This window comes from Theropithecus gelada, chromosome 2 (assembly GCF_003255815.1).
Source record: "Theropithecus gelada isolate Dixy chromosome 2, Tgel_1.0, whole genome shotgun sequence".
NCBI lineage: Eukaryota > Metazoa > Chordata > Mammalia > Primates > Cercopithecidae > Theropithecus > Theropithecus gelada.
In genome coordinates, this window is record NC_037669.1 from 82,280,945 (window position 1) to 82,296,700 (window position 15,756).

Here is a 15,756-nt window from a genome sequence, read left to right on the forward strand (position 1 = left end):
TGACTTGACAATATGGTGCTTTAAAATTCACTTTTCTTCTCTGACAAGTGTAACAGAATTAACACAATAAACTACTTTGGGCCATTACTGGACTACTCATTATAAAATATAAGAAGATTCTACATTCACAAAAGTCATTAATTTTGTTTAAATCAAACTGAGATGCCAAAAATTAAGGAATTAAACATCATAAGAGATTTTAAAGGTATAGCAACTCCCAAAAAAGAACTGCAAGCATGTTTCACTTAAGCTGTATCACAAAAGATTTACGTTGTGTTTTTTTTTTTTTTTTAATTTGAGATCAAAGCTGAAATTAATGCTGGGAGTGAGAGAGATTGCAACAAATCTTTAATACCTAAAAAAACCTATACCAAGTACTAACATTCAAAAAAACATAAATATACATCCACTTAAAAAGACACATTCCAGTTAAAATACCTTTCTTAAAACAGAAGTCTAATTATTTTATATATTATCTGATACTCTTACTGGCTTGCTATTTTGTGAGCTATAAGAAGTAAACGGATGGTTAAAATACTATAACCCTGAAAATATATACTAACCTTCATTATCCAAAAGAACTGTCAAAAAACATAGAAGAAACAGAAAACAAACCTTTTGAAAGCTTTGTTTCTTCTACCGCTTTGGTTAGATGCCCTTCGACGATCAGCTTCTCTGCCAAGGAAAATAAACGTTACCATCCAAGCCCAAACTGAGCAGCATTTCCCTGAGCTGGGCAGTGTAACACATTCCATGACCAAATTTAAAGATGATAACATTACTCCTATGACCAAGCTTGAATAAAAACTTGAATCTGGAAGGGGAACTAAGAGAACTGGAACTATGACGGAGCAATCACGTTAATGTAGAAAACCAGGGGCAGGCAGGCAATCTGCCTTTTATTTTCACCTTATTTTAAAAGCCTAGATCTTTTTACAAAAAGGGCTCAGAAGAAATAATCAAAGCAATCCTCTTTAGATCAAGGCTATTAAGTTAAAATAAAAGATTTATGAACAGGTATTTATTCAAATGAAGTAATAAAAATTAAGTTATACCGATAGTTTACTGTTCTCTGCTGACATAATTCAGCAGAGATGCCTATATAATGTATTTCAGTAAATGAATCATTTTAGAAAAGCTAACTATTCAAAGAAATAAAAAAAATTTTGTTTTGTTTTATGGGGAATTCTCTGTAAATGTATAATGTTACTTCTTTATAATTTAAAGTCATATTTTCATATTCTACATTTCATTGAAGAAGATATATCTAGTCTGTGTCCCCTTATTTACTCCTGTATGTCAGTCTCCTTCAATTTACTCATTTGCAATATATGTGAAGAAAATTTTCTATTCTTTTACAACTAACTGCAACTTGGTCTACACCCACCACTCAACCACTGAAACTGCTCCAATATCATTATAGCCTCTTGTCTCTCAATGCCCATGGCTCCTTTTCTTAATTTTCATTTCTCATAGGCTCTTTGCAGTATGTGGCACTTTGTCTCTGCCTTTTTAAAAACAGAAAGAGGGGCCGGGCGCGGTGGCTCACGCCTGTAATCCCAGCACTTTGGGAGGCCGAGGCGGGCGGATCACAAGGTCAGGAGATCGGGACCATCCTGGCTAACACGATGAAACCCTGTCTCTATTAGAAATACAAAAAATTAGCCGGGCATGGTGGTGGGCGCCTGTAGTCCCAGCTACTCGGGAGGCTGAGGCAGGAGAATGGCGTGATCTCGGGAGGCGGAGCTTGCAGTGAGCAGAGATGGCACCGCTGTACTTCAGCCTGGGCGACAAAGCGAGACTCCATCTCAAAAAAAAAAAAAAAAAAACCAAAAACAAAAACAGAAAGTAACAGATTTTGATTAACATGTATAATGTAAGCTGTCCTACCTGTCCTCTGTCATACTTCACTCCATTCCTAAAATTCACTTCCCACAACTTTTAGCCATTTCTTCTGATACTTACATTTATATTTCTAAATAATATATTGATTTTTTATCTTTCCATTTCAGATATTTATTGACAATCTATTTTACATGGTTAAGCTTTGCCATTTTCTACTACCATCCTCAAGAGTTGTATTTTGTAAATCTATAACCAGTCCTTTTCTTATGTTTTGAGACAGAGTCTCACTCTATCGCCAGGCTGGAGTGCAGCCTGGAGTGCAGTGACACAATCTCAGCTCACTGCAACCTCTGCCTCCTGGGTTCAAATAATTCTCCTGCCTCAGCCTCCCGAGTAGCTGGGACTACAGGTGCACACCACCATGCCCAGCTAATTTTTGTATTTTTAGTAGAGACAGGGTTTCACCATGTTGGCCAGGATGGTCTTGATCTCTTGACCTCCACCCGCCTCAGCCTCCCAAAATGTTGGGATTACAGGCATGAGCCATTGCGCCTGGCTCATACTCAGTATTTATATTGAAAAATTATTTTATATAATGAGTCATATAGTATGCTACAATTATATTTCCTTCCTTGTATGGCCTTCAGTATACTCAGAATTTATAATGCTTCATTTTTTTGTTTTATTAATTTTTATATATCTCAAACATAGCCCAAGTTCTCACAGAACCATACAACTTTCAATACTGTCAAACACACCAAGTAATTTATCACATTATATATCCCCATCTTCCTCTGTTTTATTCTTTTGTTTTATTGTAACATATCCTCTTATAATTTCCTGAAAAGGGGTGAACAGAAGGTAAATACTTTGTGATTTTGCTTCTCTGAAAATGTTAGCATTCTACCTTCACATGTGATTGATGGTTTGACTAGATACACAAATCTACAGGAAATACTTTTGCGTCAGAATTTTGAAAGCATTGTTCCACTGTCTTCTAGCTTCCAACCAGAAGGTGAGTCTAATACAGCCTGAATCCTGTTCCTCAGTACACATAGTAGGGATTTCTTACATTCAGCAATACCTGGTTTGCCTGTTCTGTTTGGGCATCAGGGAGGACTGCACATCCCAACTCCCTAGCACTGAGGAAGATTCATAGGACTGATGCTAGCCAGGGTCAAAGCATTTAAGAGAAAGTACACGCTTTTTACACCTTATCCCACCACAGGAACTCTAGAAGCTGTGTGCTGAGACAGCAACATCGTAAGATAGTAAAGACTCTATCTGTCTAGATCTCTGAGTGACAATATGGAGCAGAGTGGTCTTCCTCACCATGGACATGTAGTGTGAATGAGAAATAAATGTTTGTTTAGTTGAGTCATTAAGATTTCATGGCTTGGCCGGGCACGGTGGCTCATGCCTGTAATCCCAGCACTTTGGGAGGCCAAGGTGGGCGGATCACCTGAGGTCGGGAGTTCGAGACCAGCTTGACCAACATGGAGAAACCCCAAAATTAGCCGAATGTGGTGGTGCATGCCTGTAATCCCAGCTACTCAGGAGGCTGAGGCAGGAGAATTGTTTGAACCTGGGAGGCGGAGAGTGTGGTGAGCAGAGATCACGCCATTGCACTTCAGCTTGGGCAACAAGAGCGACACTCAAAAAAAAAAAAAAGATCTCATGGCTTATTTATTACTATATTATACATTTAGCTTATTAAGACTATATGATATCCTTTGTTTCTCTCTAGAAGGTTTCAGAATCTTCTGTTAATTCCTGGTGTTCTTAAATTTCATATTCCTCAGTGTGTAGTCTCTTTTTTCCTTAAATGAGGTGAAATTCACATAACATAAAACAACCATTTTAAAGTGAACAATGCCGTAGAATTTAGTACATTCACTATGTTGTGCCTAGTTCCAAAACACTTTCATTACCCAAACAAAAACCCTATACCCATTAAGCATTTACTACCCCCCCCATCTCCATCTCACCAGTCCCTGGCGGTCACACATCTGCTTGCTATCTCTATGGATTTACCTGTTCTGGATATTTCATATAAATAAAACAATATAACATATGACATTCTGTGTCTGGCTTAACGAGTGGTCATTTAAAATATATTGTGCTAAGTACTCAGTGCATTTTTTTTTTCAGTTTATAAGCTCATACCCTTCACTTCTGGGGAATTATCTTGTATTCTACTTAATTGATAAATTATTCCATTCTCTCTCTCTCCGCTATTCTCCCCCTCTGGAATTCATTATTAAGATATTAGATCTCTAGGATTAAACCCCAAATTTTCTTTAATTTTCTCTCTTGAAAAAAAAACAAAACAAAACTCTTGACTTTTTCTTATATTTTCTGGGACACTTCCTCTACTTTCTCCTCAATCTTCTTATAGTTTTTAAAAATCCGGTATTATATTTTTAGTTTTCAAAAAATCTATTTGCACCCTGCTCCTTTTAAAAATACCATCTTTATCTTGCTTCATCCATAAAACTCCAAAAATTATACTTTTAAGCTGGGTGTAGTGGCGCATGCCTGTAATCCCAGCACATTGTGAGGCCAAGGCGGGTAGTTCACCTGAGGTCAGAAGTTCAAGACCAGCCTGGCCAACATGGTGAAAACCCGGCTCTACTAAAAATACAAAAATTAGCCAGGCGTGGTGGTGGGCGCCAGTAATCCCAGCTACTCAGGAGGCTGAGGCAGGAGGATCGCTTGAACCCGGGTGGCAGAGGTTGCAGTGAGCCGAGATCATGCCACTGTGCTTCAGCCTGGGCAACAGAGCGAGAATCTGTCTCAAAAAAAATATATATATATACCCGTATATATATTTTTTAAAGTTTCTGCTTCTTGGGCGCAGTGGCTCATGCCTATAATCCCAGCATTTTCGGAGGCCGAGGTGGGCAGATCACGAGGTCAGGAGTTCGAGACCAGCCTTACCAACATGGTGAAACCCCATCTCTACCAAAAACACAAAAATTAGCTGGGTGTGGTGATGCGTGCCTGTAATCCCCGCTACTCAGGAGGCTGAGGCAGGAGAGTCGCTTGAATCTGGGAGGCAAAGTTTACAGTGAGCCAGGATTGCACCACTGCACTCCAGCCTGGGCGACAGGGCAAGACTCTGTCTCAGAAAAACAAAACAAAACAACAACAACAACAAGCTGGCCAGGCGTGGTGGCTCACACCCGTAATCCCAGTACTTTGGGAGGCTGAGGCGGGCCGATCACCTGAGGTCGGGAGTTCGAGACCAGACTGACCAACATGGAGAAACCCCATCTCTACTAAAAATACAAATTTAGCTGGGCGTGGTGATGGATGCCTCTAATCCCAGGTACTCGGGAGGCTGAGGGAGGAGAATCGCTTGAACCCGGGCAGTGGAGGTTGTGGTGAGCCGAGATTGTGCCATTGCAATCCAGCCTGGGCAAGAAGAGTGAAACTCCGTCTCAAAACAAAAAAAAAAAAGTTCTACTTTTTACCTTTTTCCTATTTCTTCCCTACTCACATTTTTCTGTGTTTTTTCTTTTTTTGGTTTGATCTCTGTCTTTGTCAAGAAAGAATTTCCTCAAAAGTCTGATCTTGGCTTTCTCTTCATATTCAAGGGTAAGGCAATAAGAAGCTGAGAAAGTCTTATTATATGCATGTGCAGGGCTTATTACACCCAAAACACACAGTGGCCGTTTGTTGGGAGACCTTTTTTTTTATGTTTATTTTTTTTTGAGACAAGGTCCGGCTCTATCACGCAGGCTGGAGTGCAGTGGTGTGATCTCTGCCCACTGCAATCTCCACCTCCCGGGCTCAAGCCATCCTCCCACCTCAGCCTCCCAAGTAGCTGGAATTACAGGTACACACCACCATGTCTGGCTGATTTATTGCATTTTTTGTAGAGACAGGGTTTCGCCATGTTGTCCAAGCTGGTCTTGAACTTCTGAGCTCAAGCAATCTGCCCACTTTGGCCTCCCAAAGTGCTTAAATAGCACAGTTTAAATATCAATATCAGTATGTGTTTCTCTTTGTTTGATTGGTTTCTCTGGAGTAGAGCCCTGTAACTGCCTTTCTGGGGAGTATAAGCCTGTTGGCCAGCATTCTGGTTCAGTTTAACTCTCCCACTTTTCCCCACAGTGAGATGCTCAGACCTACCCCCTCAGACATATCTGAAATACCACAGTCTACAGACTCTCCATTTCAGCCTCCAGAGAGCAAACCTTTAGTCTTTCTGAATAAGGAAAGAGATACTTGTCTGTCTGCATGGAGAAGAATACGAAAAATGAGCCTGGTGTGGTGGCTCATGCCTGTAATCCCAGCACATTGGGAGGCCGAGGCAGGCAGATCGCTTGAGCCCAGGAGCTCGAAACCAGCCTGGGGAACATGACGAAACTCTGTCTCTACTAAAAATAGAAAAATTAACTGGGTGTGATGTGTACCCTTAGTCCCAACTACTTGGGAGGCTGAGGTGGGAGGATCGATACCTGTGAGGTTGTGGCTGCAGTGAGCCAAGATCATGCCACTGTACTATAGCCTAGGCAGCAAAGATCCTGTCTCAAAAAAAAAAAAAAAAAAAAAAAAAGAAGAAGAAGAAAAATAAGAAAATAGTTCAGATTATTCTTATATAAACTTTTAATCCTGTTTTTAGCAACCATGCATTCCTGCCCTACCTGGCAGGTATTAAGGCCCCTTAGCCACAGTTTTGACTTGGTTTTCTGAGGTTTCCTTTACCCGACTGCAGGCTTTCAGAAAAGAAAAGGTGGAAACCCAAATCTCCTACCACTCAACTGTATGTTTCACATCTTCCAAAATTTTGTTGGCATCTATGATCCGCTGTAGTCTTCTCTCCCATTCTCTTGTCCTTGTGACTTATGCTTTTTTTTTTTTTTTTTTTTTTTTTTTTTTTTTTTTTTTTTTTTTTGAGACGGAGTCTCGCTCTGTAGCCCAGGCTGGAGTGCAGTGGCCAGATCTCAGCTCACTGCAAGCTCCGCCTCCCGGGTTCCCGCTATTCTCCTGCCTCAGCCTCCCGAGTAGCTGGGACCACAGGCGCCGCCACCTCGCCCGGCTAATTTTTTGTGTTTTTAGTAGAGACGGGGTTTCGCCGTGTTAGCCAGGATGGTCTCGATCTCCTGACCTTGTGATCTGCCCGTCTCGGCCTCCCAAAGTGCTGGGATTACAGGCTTGAGCCACCGCGCCCGGCCGACTTATGCTTTTTATAATATTTTACTACGAATGGGTCCATTCACCATATTTAATCAAGTTTACTGCCTCCCTTTGGAAACACTACTGCTTTAACTTCTAGGATGCCACTCACTCCTACTTTTATGTGCTTGTTCATTTCTTCCTTCTTAGGCTTTTATTGCCTTTCCCTTTCTCTGATTATAATCTAAATATGTGCATTAGTTTTTAAGATGTCTGTCAAGAACAACAACATTTTTAAATGGCTTTAACTACCTTGAGTAATTTCTAAATGTTGATGTCAAGTCTAGCATTCTTCAGCCCCAGGACACTACTGGTCCATTGTCCAACTACTTTCCAAACATCTTCACCCAGAAATACCACAGGGACTTAAATCTCACCATGTCTAAAACTGAAATTATCTTCTCTTCCTTTCTCCTAAATATGTTTGGAATCTCTCCTAAGCCTCATTCCTTCATTCCCATCTCTCTTAAGGTATATTGCAACTATTCATTATGTCTACCTTGCCCAAATTACTATGAATTCCTTGAGGGAATATACTCACTCTTTCAAATATTTACTATGCACCAGGCACTCACTGTGGATTACCAAGATAAATGAGAGAAATACAGGAATTAGGGTCAGGTGAAAGTAGAGAAGTATTTTATTAATAATTTAATTCCTAACACACTTCTGACACATAATAGTTGTTTGCAAATGCCTGTTACATGAACATAGCAGATAATAAAATAGTATAAACACAGACTTTGAAAGCTATTTAGTCTTTCTCTAGTATGTTGAAGATCTACATACTGACCTGTTCAAAAATTATAAACATATATCAGAAGATTGTAATTTATTGCTCAAAACTCTCTCACCCTTAAAACAAAATCTGAAGTTCCTACCATAACCTAAAGGTCCCTTGTGATCTACCCCAGGGGACAGTCAACTATACCCCCATTGGGCCAAATCCAACCTGCTGCCTGTTTAGCAAATAAAGTTTTATGGGAACACAGCCAGGTCCATTCATTTGCATACTGTCCATGGCTAAGTTTCCCTACAATGGCAGAATTGAGTATCTGCCAAGAAACCTTACAGCCTGCAAAGCCTAAAATATTTACTATCTGGCCTTTTATTTTAAAAAGGTGTTTGAATTCTTCCAAAACTCCAATCTCAGTCTTAGCATTTCATACGGTTTTTATTTCTTTTTTTTTTTTTTTTGAGACGGAGTCTGGCTCTGTCGCCCGGGCTGGAGTGCAGTGGCCGGATCTCAGCTCACTGCAAGCTCCGCCTCCCGGGTTTACGCCATTCTCCCGCCTCAGCCTCCCAAGTAACTGGGACTACAGGCGCCCGCCATCTCGCCCGGCTAGTTTTTTGTATTTTTTAGTAGAGACGGGGTTTCACCGTGTTCGCCAGGATGGTCTCGATCTTCTGACCTCGTGATCCACCCGTCTCGGCCTCCCAAAGTGCTGGGATTACAGGCTTGAGCCACTGCGCCCGGCCACGGTTTTTATTTCACACACTTTCTCCAGACACACATACAACTCAGCTTAGTCCCCTCTCTGTTCAGTCACATACTACCTTTATTGTTCCCTATCCCCTTACAGTCTTTATTTTGTTTTCTTCAGTGGACTCATCACTTCCTAACACATTAATTTTTTGGTTTATTACTTTTTGTCTCCTCAAGAGCATGTAAACTCCATGAAGGCAAAGCCTTCTTGTCTTATTCACTTTTAATAACCCCAACAGTTATAATAATGCCTGGTACATACATGTTTAATTAATCTTTGTGGAATGAATCAATTGAGCATCTGTGTTTAAAGAGGTCAAAATAAAAAATTATTTGAGTGTTTCTTCATCTTAAAAAATGATTAAATAAATATATATAAAAAGTTTGAACAGTATTAGTTTATAAGTACCAAATAATGATTAGCTGCATTTATTTATTTATTTATTTAAGAGATGGCATCTTGCTACATTGACCAGGCTGGAGTAATGGGGCTTTTCACAGCATGATCACTGTGAACTGCAGCCTCTAACTCCCGGGCTCAAGTGATCCTCTGGCCTCAGCCTCCCAATTGGTTGGGACTACAGGCATGTATCACTGCTCCTGGCTAATTAGCTGCTATTATCACTATTGAAATTATTTAAAGTTATATTTCAAATCTTGTGAATCACTAGAGGCCTGTAAATAAAGAAAAAATATATTTTGGCCAGGTGCAGCAGCTCATGCCTGTAATTCCAGCACTTTGGGAGGCCAAGGCGGGCAGCTCACGAGGTCAAGATCGAGACCATCCTGGCCAACACTGTAAAACCCCATCCCTACTAAAAACACAAAAATTAGCTGGGCATAGGGGCACATGCCTGTAATCCCAGCTACTCAGGAGGCTAAGGCAAGAGAATCGCTTGAACCCAGGAGGTGGAGGTTGCAGTGATCTGAGATCACACCACTGCACTCCAGCCTGGCGACAGAGAGAGATTCCATCTCAAAAAGAAATAAATAATCCAGTTTAAAACAATCTGTAACCATTGAGTCTCCAACTTGGTGTAGAGACCTCAATGCTTTGGGAGTCACAAGTGTAATATATACAATAGAGGTGAGATCAGAGATCTCTGCCTCTGACTTTACCCCTTCAGAGACTCAAGAAAGAACTTTCCTGTCATGATAACTGCAGGTCTTGAAAGACCTATCTAACTTGGTACAACTGAAACAGAGACAGAGTAGAAGGCCTTTCTTCTTTTTTAAAACTCTTTTTTTCTTTGAGATGGAGTCCTGCTCTGTCACCCAGGCTGGAATACAGTGGCATGATCTCAGCTCACTGCAACATCTGTCTCCTGGGTTCAAGAGGTTCTCCTGTCTCAGCCTCCTGAGTAGTTGGGATTGCAGGCGCGCGCCACCACACCCGGCTAATTTTCGTATTTTTAGTAGACGTGGGGTTTCATGATGTTGGTCAGGCTGGTCTTGAACTCTTGACCTCGTTATCTGCCTGCCTTGGCCTCCCAAAGTGCTGGGGTTACAGGCTTGAGCCACTGAGCCCAGCCCTAAAACCATTTTTTAAAAAATTTCTGAGATAAGGTCTCACTCTGTTGCCCAGACTGGAGTGCAGTGGTGCAATTATGGCTCACTGCAGCCTCACGCTCCAGGGCTCAAGCGATCCTCCCACCTCAGCCTCCCGGGCAGGTATGACTACAAGCATGTGCCACCATGCCCAGCTAATTTATTTTTACTTTTATTTTTGTAGAGACATAGTCTCACTGTGTTGGCCAGGCTGGTCTTGAACTCCTGAAATCAAGCGATTCTCCCACCTTGGCTTCTCAAAGCACTAGGACTACAGGTATAAGGCACTGCACATGGCCTTAAAACTCTCTTTTTTGAGGGATACTCCAGAGAGGTGATTATTCATTTTCCACTATTTTAAAACCATATTTATTATAAAAAATGACATACAAGGCTGAGCGTGGTGGCTCACGCCTGTAATCCCAGCACTTTGGGAAGCTGAGGCGGGCGGATCACCTGAGGTCAGGAGTTCGAGATCAACCTGGCCAACATGGTGAAACCCCGTCTCTACTAAAAATACAAGTTAGCTGGGTGTGGTGGTATGCACCTGTAATCCCAGCTACTCAGGAGGCCGAGACAGGAGAATCGCTTGAACCTGGGAGGCGGAGGTTGCAGTGAGCTGAGATCGTGCCATTGCACTCCAGCCTGGGCAACAGAGCGAGAGACAGTCTCAAGAACAAAACAAAACAAAAAACAAAAAAGATATACAAAAAGGAACATAAAACACAAAGGTATAGGTTAATACATTTTCATAAAGCAAATATCTATGTGACTGTAGCCCAAGTCAGGAATAGAACCATCCTACCAACCCCTAAAGCCCTCCACAGGGAGGAAGCCCTCCCCTCCAATAAAATCCCTTTCCTCTCCCATAAAGGTAACTACTATTCTGTGTTTTGTTTTTTTGTTTTTTTTTTCTTTTTTTTGAGACAGTCTCGCACTGTCTCCCTGGCTGGAGTACAGTGGTGTGATCTCAGCTCACTGCAACCTCCACCTCCCGGATTCAAGCAAGTCTTCTGCCTCAGCCTCCCATGTAGCTGGGATTACAGGCGCCTGCCACCCGCCACCATGCCCAGCTAATCTTTTGTATTTTTAGTAGAGACGGGGTTTCACTATGTTGGCCAAGCTAGTCTCAAACTCCTGACCTCGTGATCCACCCACCTCGGCCTCCCAAAGTGCTGGGATTACAGGTGTGAACCACTGCGCCCAGCCTATCCTGACTTTCATGGTACTTAATTTCTTATATTTCTTTATAGTCACACTACTCAAATATACATGACCAAATAATATGATTTTAGTGATTTTGAACTTCATATAAATGGAATATTAAATAGTATGTATTCTTTTGTGTCAGGCTTTTTTTCCACCCAATATGCCCCAGTGTATTTATCCATTTAACTACTGAGGGTCTTTTTGGTTGTTTCCAGTTTGGATCTAATGTAAATAATGCTGCTATGAACATTCTTGAATTTGTACCTGATACACAGACATCTCTGCAGGGAACCTACCAAGGAATAGAACTGAGAGTATAATATGTTTGACATTTAAGTACCACCATCTAAGCATTTAGTTTAGTCAGAAGACTCTCAAATCTTGTCAAAGACTGAACAGAGAGAACCAAATTTACTTCTTGGTTGACAGAAATAAATTATATACTAACCATATTACTATGCGGCATAAAATAAAAAACGAGAAACAATGCAAACAATACATTCAAAAGAAGTTCAAAGGAGGCTGAACATGGTGGCTTATGCCTGTAATCCCAATGCTTTGAAAGGTCAAATTGGGAGGATCACTTGATCCCAGAAGTTTGAAACAGCTGTGCCAAGAATGGATTGAGTCCTTAAAGCTAAAGAGCCATTTTCCTTACTTGACAGCTACAACTAATTGAAACACTAAAGCAGAAGATAAACCCAAATAGCACAGACTATCTGATACTGATGTCAGTTTCCTAGGGATCTGAAACAAACTGACTGGAAGAGAGGAGGGAGTGAATATAAAAGAACCAGACAATCTGCTGCTATAACTGCCAACCTGGAAAATATTTCTAAGTCTCAAAATTGGGTTTCATTAAGAAATGTTCTGACTAGGACATCAAAAAAATGTGCTTGACACCAAATTTTTTAAATGGCATGCATACTGGTAATTATGCACAGCTTCTACACCTCTCCAACATGTTTTCTGCCTGTTAACTAATGTACATTTCAGTGTGTCATGCATTACTTAGAGCACTTAGTAAATATGATCTCAATTACTTTTCATAATTCTATGAGACAGATACTACCATCCCACTTTATCAATGAAGAAATCAAGGTTTAAAGAGGTCAATTTGCCCAGTATTGCCCACAATCATACTGCCAGTGAGAGAGTGCATCAGAATTCACATAAAGATCCCTCTCATTGAATTCTAAACATCATAAATAGAAATGAGCTAACGTTACCTACAAGATCATCAAGGGCAAATATGACGAAGAAATTGAGATTAGAATATCAAGACACAAATTGTTATAATCGGCATTCAAACCAGAAAATTATTTCCCTTCTGATATAATTAACAAAACAGAAATAGAGACAGAGAACCTCACAGGAGAGGCTCTGTGAGGTTCCCAATTTTAATAATACAGACTTTCATAAAGTTACTCATTTCTGCAGCAAAATTTAATCAGTTAAAGTAACTCTTGCTATAGAAGATGTTGTGCTTTTTCATAAAAACAGTTCCAGAAGCTACTTGTCCTAAAATTTAAGAAGAAGGCTGGGTACAGTGGCTCACGCCTATAATCCCAGCCCTTTGGGAGGCCAAGGCGGGTGGATCACCTGAGGTCAGGAGTTTGAGACCAGCCTGGCCAATGTGGTAAAACCCCATCTTTACTAAAAATACAAAAAAAAAAAAAAAAAAAAAAAAAATCAGCCGGGTTTGGTAGCAGGTGCCTGTAATCCCAACTACTTGGGAGGCTGAAGCAGGAGAACTGCCTGAACCCAGGAGGTGGAGGTTGCAGTGAGCCGAGATCATGCCATTACACTCCAGCCTGGGCAATGCAGCAAGACTCTGTTTCAAAAAAAAAAGAAAAGAAAAAAAAAAGAAGGAAAAGGAGAGAGGAAAAAGGATTTAGAATTCAAGGATAGACTGAAAATAAAGTGAAAGGGGCCAATTTCAAGAATATGGAAATAGATCTTTTTTAAAAAGCAACAGTACACATACCAAAACACCATTGGTATGTACTTAAGATTGTCACCTGGGCACTTGTAATGGGAGAAAATCTGGTAGACATGTTAGAAAGTTGGCAGACAAGGGAAATGATCAGTACAAACAACTCTCCAATACATCTGAGACTGAACAAACTACTCTCACAATAAAAAAATAAAATTAGCAGCACCTAGCTGACAGAGTTTTCCTGTTACAGGGATGTAACCTATTATGAGCAGGGAAACACAATACATGTTTTCTATTATTTGTCATAAACTGCTTTGGCTTAGAGAAATAAAAGTTTACAAAATGAAAATCTAAAAATCTGTTTCAAGTAGAATACGTAATCAGAATACTGAGACTATTCAGAGAGGTTGGCCTCATAGTGATGAAAAATAAACATTCAGTCACACAAGCAACATCAATTCAATGTATTACTCCAAATAAGGCAATTTATGTGTGAGAGCAAAGCCCTAAGAAAAAGGAGTGAATGAGAAAAGCATATACAGATAGTGACTACAATTTTTCCTAGTTATGGGGGTGGGAGGCAGAGAGAGATTTTTCTGAAAATCAGGAAAAAACCAGTAAGACATGAAATATTAATTAAACTAATAATATCAAAAAGTTAAGTCTCACAATAATAATAAACACAGATTAAGAATACATTCTCAGATCTCAGGTGTTAAAAAAAAGAATACAAAGGCATGAGGTTTACTTTAGGGCACTGATTAACTCTATCATCAAGAGAGAGATGCCATTGGGACAGTTTGTCTCTACAAAGTAGACCTCAGGAAAATTTCTCTGGCATCCGGCAGTGATGCCTGTCTCCTTATTAGAACAGACAGTAGCAAAGAAAATCAAAGGGGCAGGCAGCAGTCCAGAGAAGGCTATCTCTCACTCTATGCCCACCAAGTGATGGCAGTTCTCCATGTCCTTTCACCCTTCATCTTTCCACTAAGCATACAAGTTAATCAAGTGACAGAGTTCATGGATATGTATGAAACAGATTCAGAGATACAGTATTTCTTAATTTGGAAAGCATCTTTAGCAGAACACAAAAAGTTTCAATATATCCATTAAGTTTATATGGTAAACTTTAAGGAACTAAAATTTGCAGAGAACACTAAATGTGGAGTTTTGCCTAAACCAAGCTCATATCTGAACCCCTAAAGAGGAAAATATTGCTGAGGCTTTTTTTAGCAAGTTCTACTGGAGTGACTTCCTAATTCTACCTTGTATGTGGTAAAGATATTTTAATAGAGAATATTTACTTTACAGTTCTGGAGACTTACGCAAAACATTATTTAAATCGCTGTTCAAAGTCCAATTTCTTTGTCTGGAATTTAAAGTTTTTCTCAGAAAAGAGAAGTTTTTCTTTAAAAAGTCTGTTTTACCATAAAAGGAAAACAAATTTAAATGTGTTCCAACACATTTATTTTCTACAACTTGTAAATGGAAAGAGCCAACAACCAAATTGTTCTCTTATAGATTCATACACATAAACTGAAAAATCTGTCATCATATTAAAGACAGACATGAAAAACCTTATGGAAATAAATGATTTGCTTTCCAATTTTTAAAACACAAGGTGAATTATACTATAGAAGCACTAATAAATAAAGAAGGCTAGGTATTTAACATTTGCTTTTTAAAAGACTGGAAACAAGAAATATGAAGCAGCACTGCACACAAATATTTACTTCATATTCAAAATTATAAAGCATTTCAAGATACCTATCAATGAAAATAATGGCAAAAAGCCTTGTGTGCGCTTGTTAATATGTAATCCCAAATTGTTTTAAAAGTGCTTGAGTATAAATTTACTTAAGATATTTGCTGAATTTGTCTTGCTTATGATATTAAGAATACTTATTAAACACAACAATTTTTACAATGGCAGCATGTGATAAAATGATAAAATGTCCCTTCTGACGACAAGTCAAACCAGAGTCAACCCTCACTTTCCCAACTCTGGTTACCCAAATTTAAGGGAACGAACAGATTTGGAAAGTTCTGAAATACCTCTGGAATCACCAATAACCAAATTCTTACTACTTGCTACCTGAAACTCAGAAACCAAACAGATTTCAATAGTAGGCCTCTCCTTGGCTACCTGAACTTATAGCCCAAACTTTCTCTGTTTGCACTCAGGGACCCAAAGGATTCAGATGTCTGGGAATACTTATTTTCTTTAGTTTTTTTGTTGTTTTTGTTTTTCGAGATAGGTCTTGCTCTGTAGCCCAGGCTGGAGTGCAATGGTGTGATCATGGTTCATTGCAGCCTCAACCTCATGGGTTTAAGCGATCCTCCTGCTTCAGACTCCTGAGTAGGTGTGACACAGGCATGTTATCACCATGGCCAGCTAATTTTTTGTAGAGATGGGGTCTATGTTGCCCAGGCTGGCTGCAAATTCCTGGGCTCAAGCAATCCTCCCACCTTGGCCTCCCGAAGTACTGAGATTACAGGCATGAGCCACTGTGCCTGGCTTTTTCGCTGTTCTTTGGTTCACCCT

The 15,756-nt window shown here is 40.0% G+C and overlaps 1 protein-coding gene across 6 annotated transcripts in view; it reads right to left on the reverse strand.

Moving 5' to 3' along the window:
• SLMAP (sarcolemma associated protein) overlaps positions 1–15,756 on the reverse strand; it is a 179,904-nt gene that overhangs the window by 41,217 nt on the left and 122,931 nt on the right. For 4 of the 6 annotated variants that reach the window (XM_025375703.1, XM_025375702.1, XM_025375701.1 and 1 more), the window contains one exon: positions 616–675. In XM_025375703.1, the coding sequence (XP_025231488.1) occupies positions 616–675 (60 nt within the window). Of the gene's footprint in view, positions 1–615; positions 803–15,756 lie in introns of those variants that run through there. The other 2 variants (XM_025375706.1, XM_025375705.1) reach the window with 1 other exon arrangement.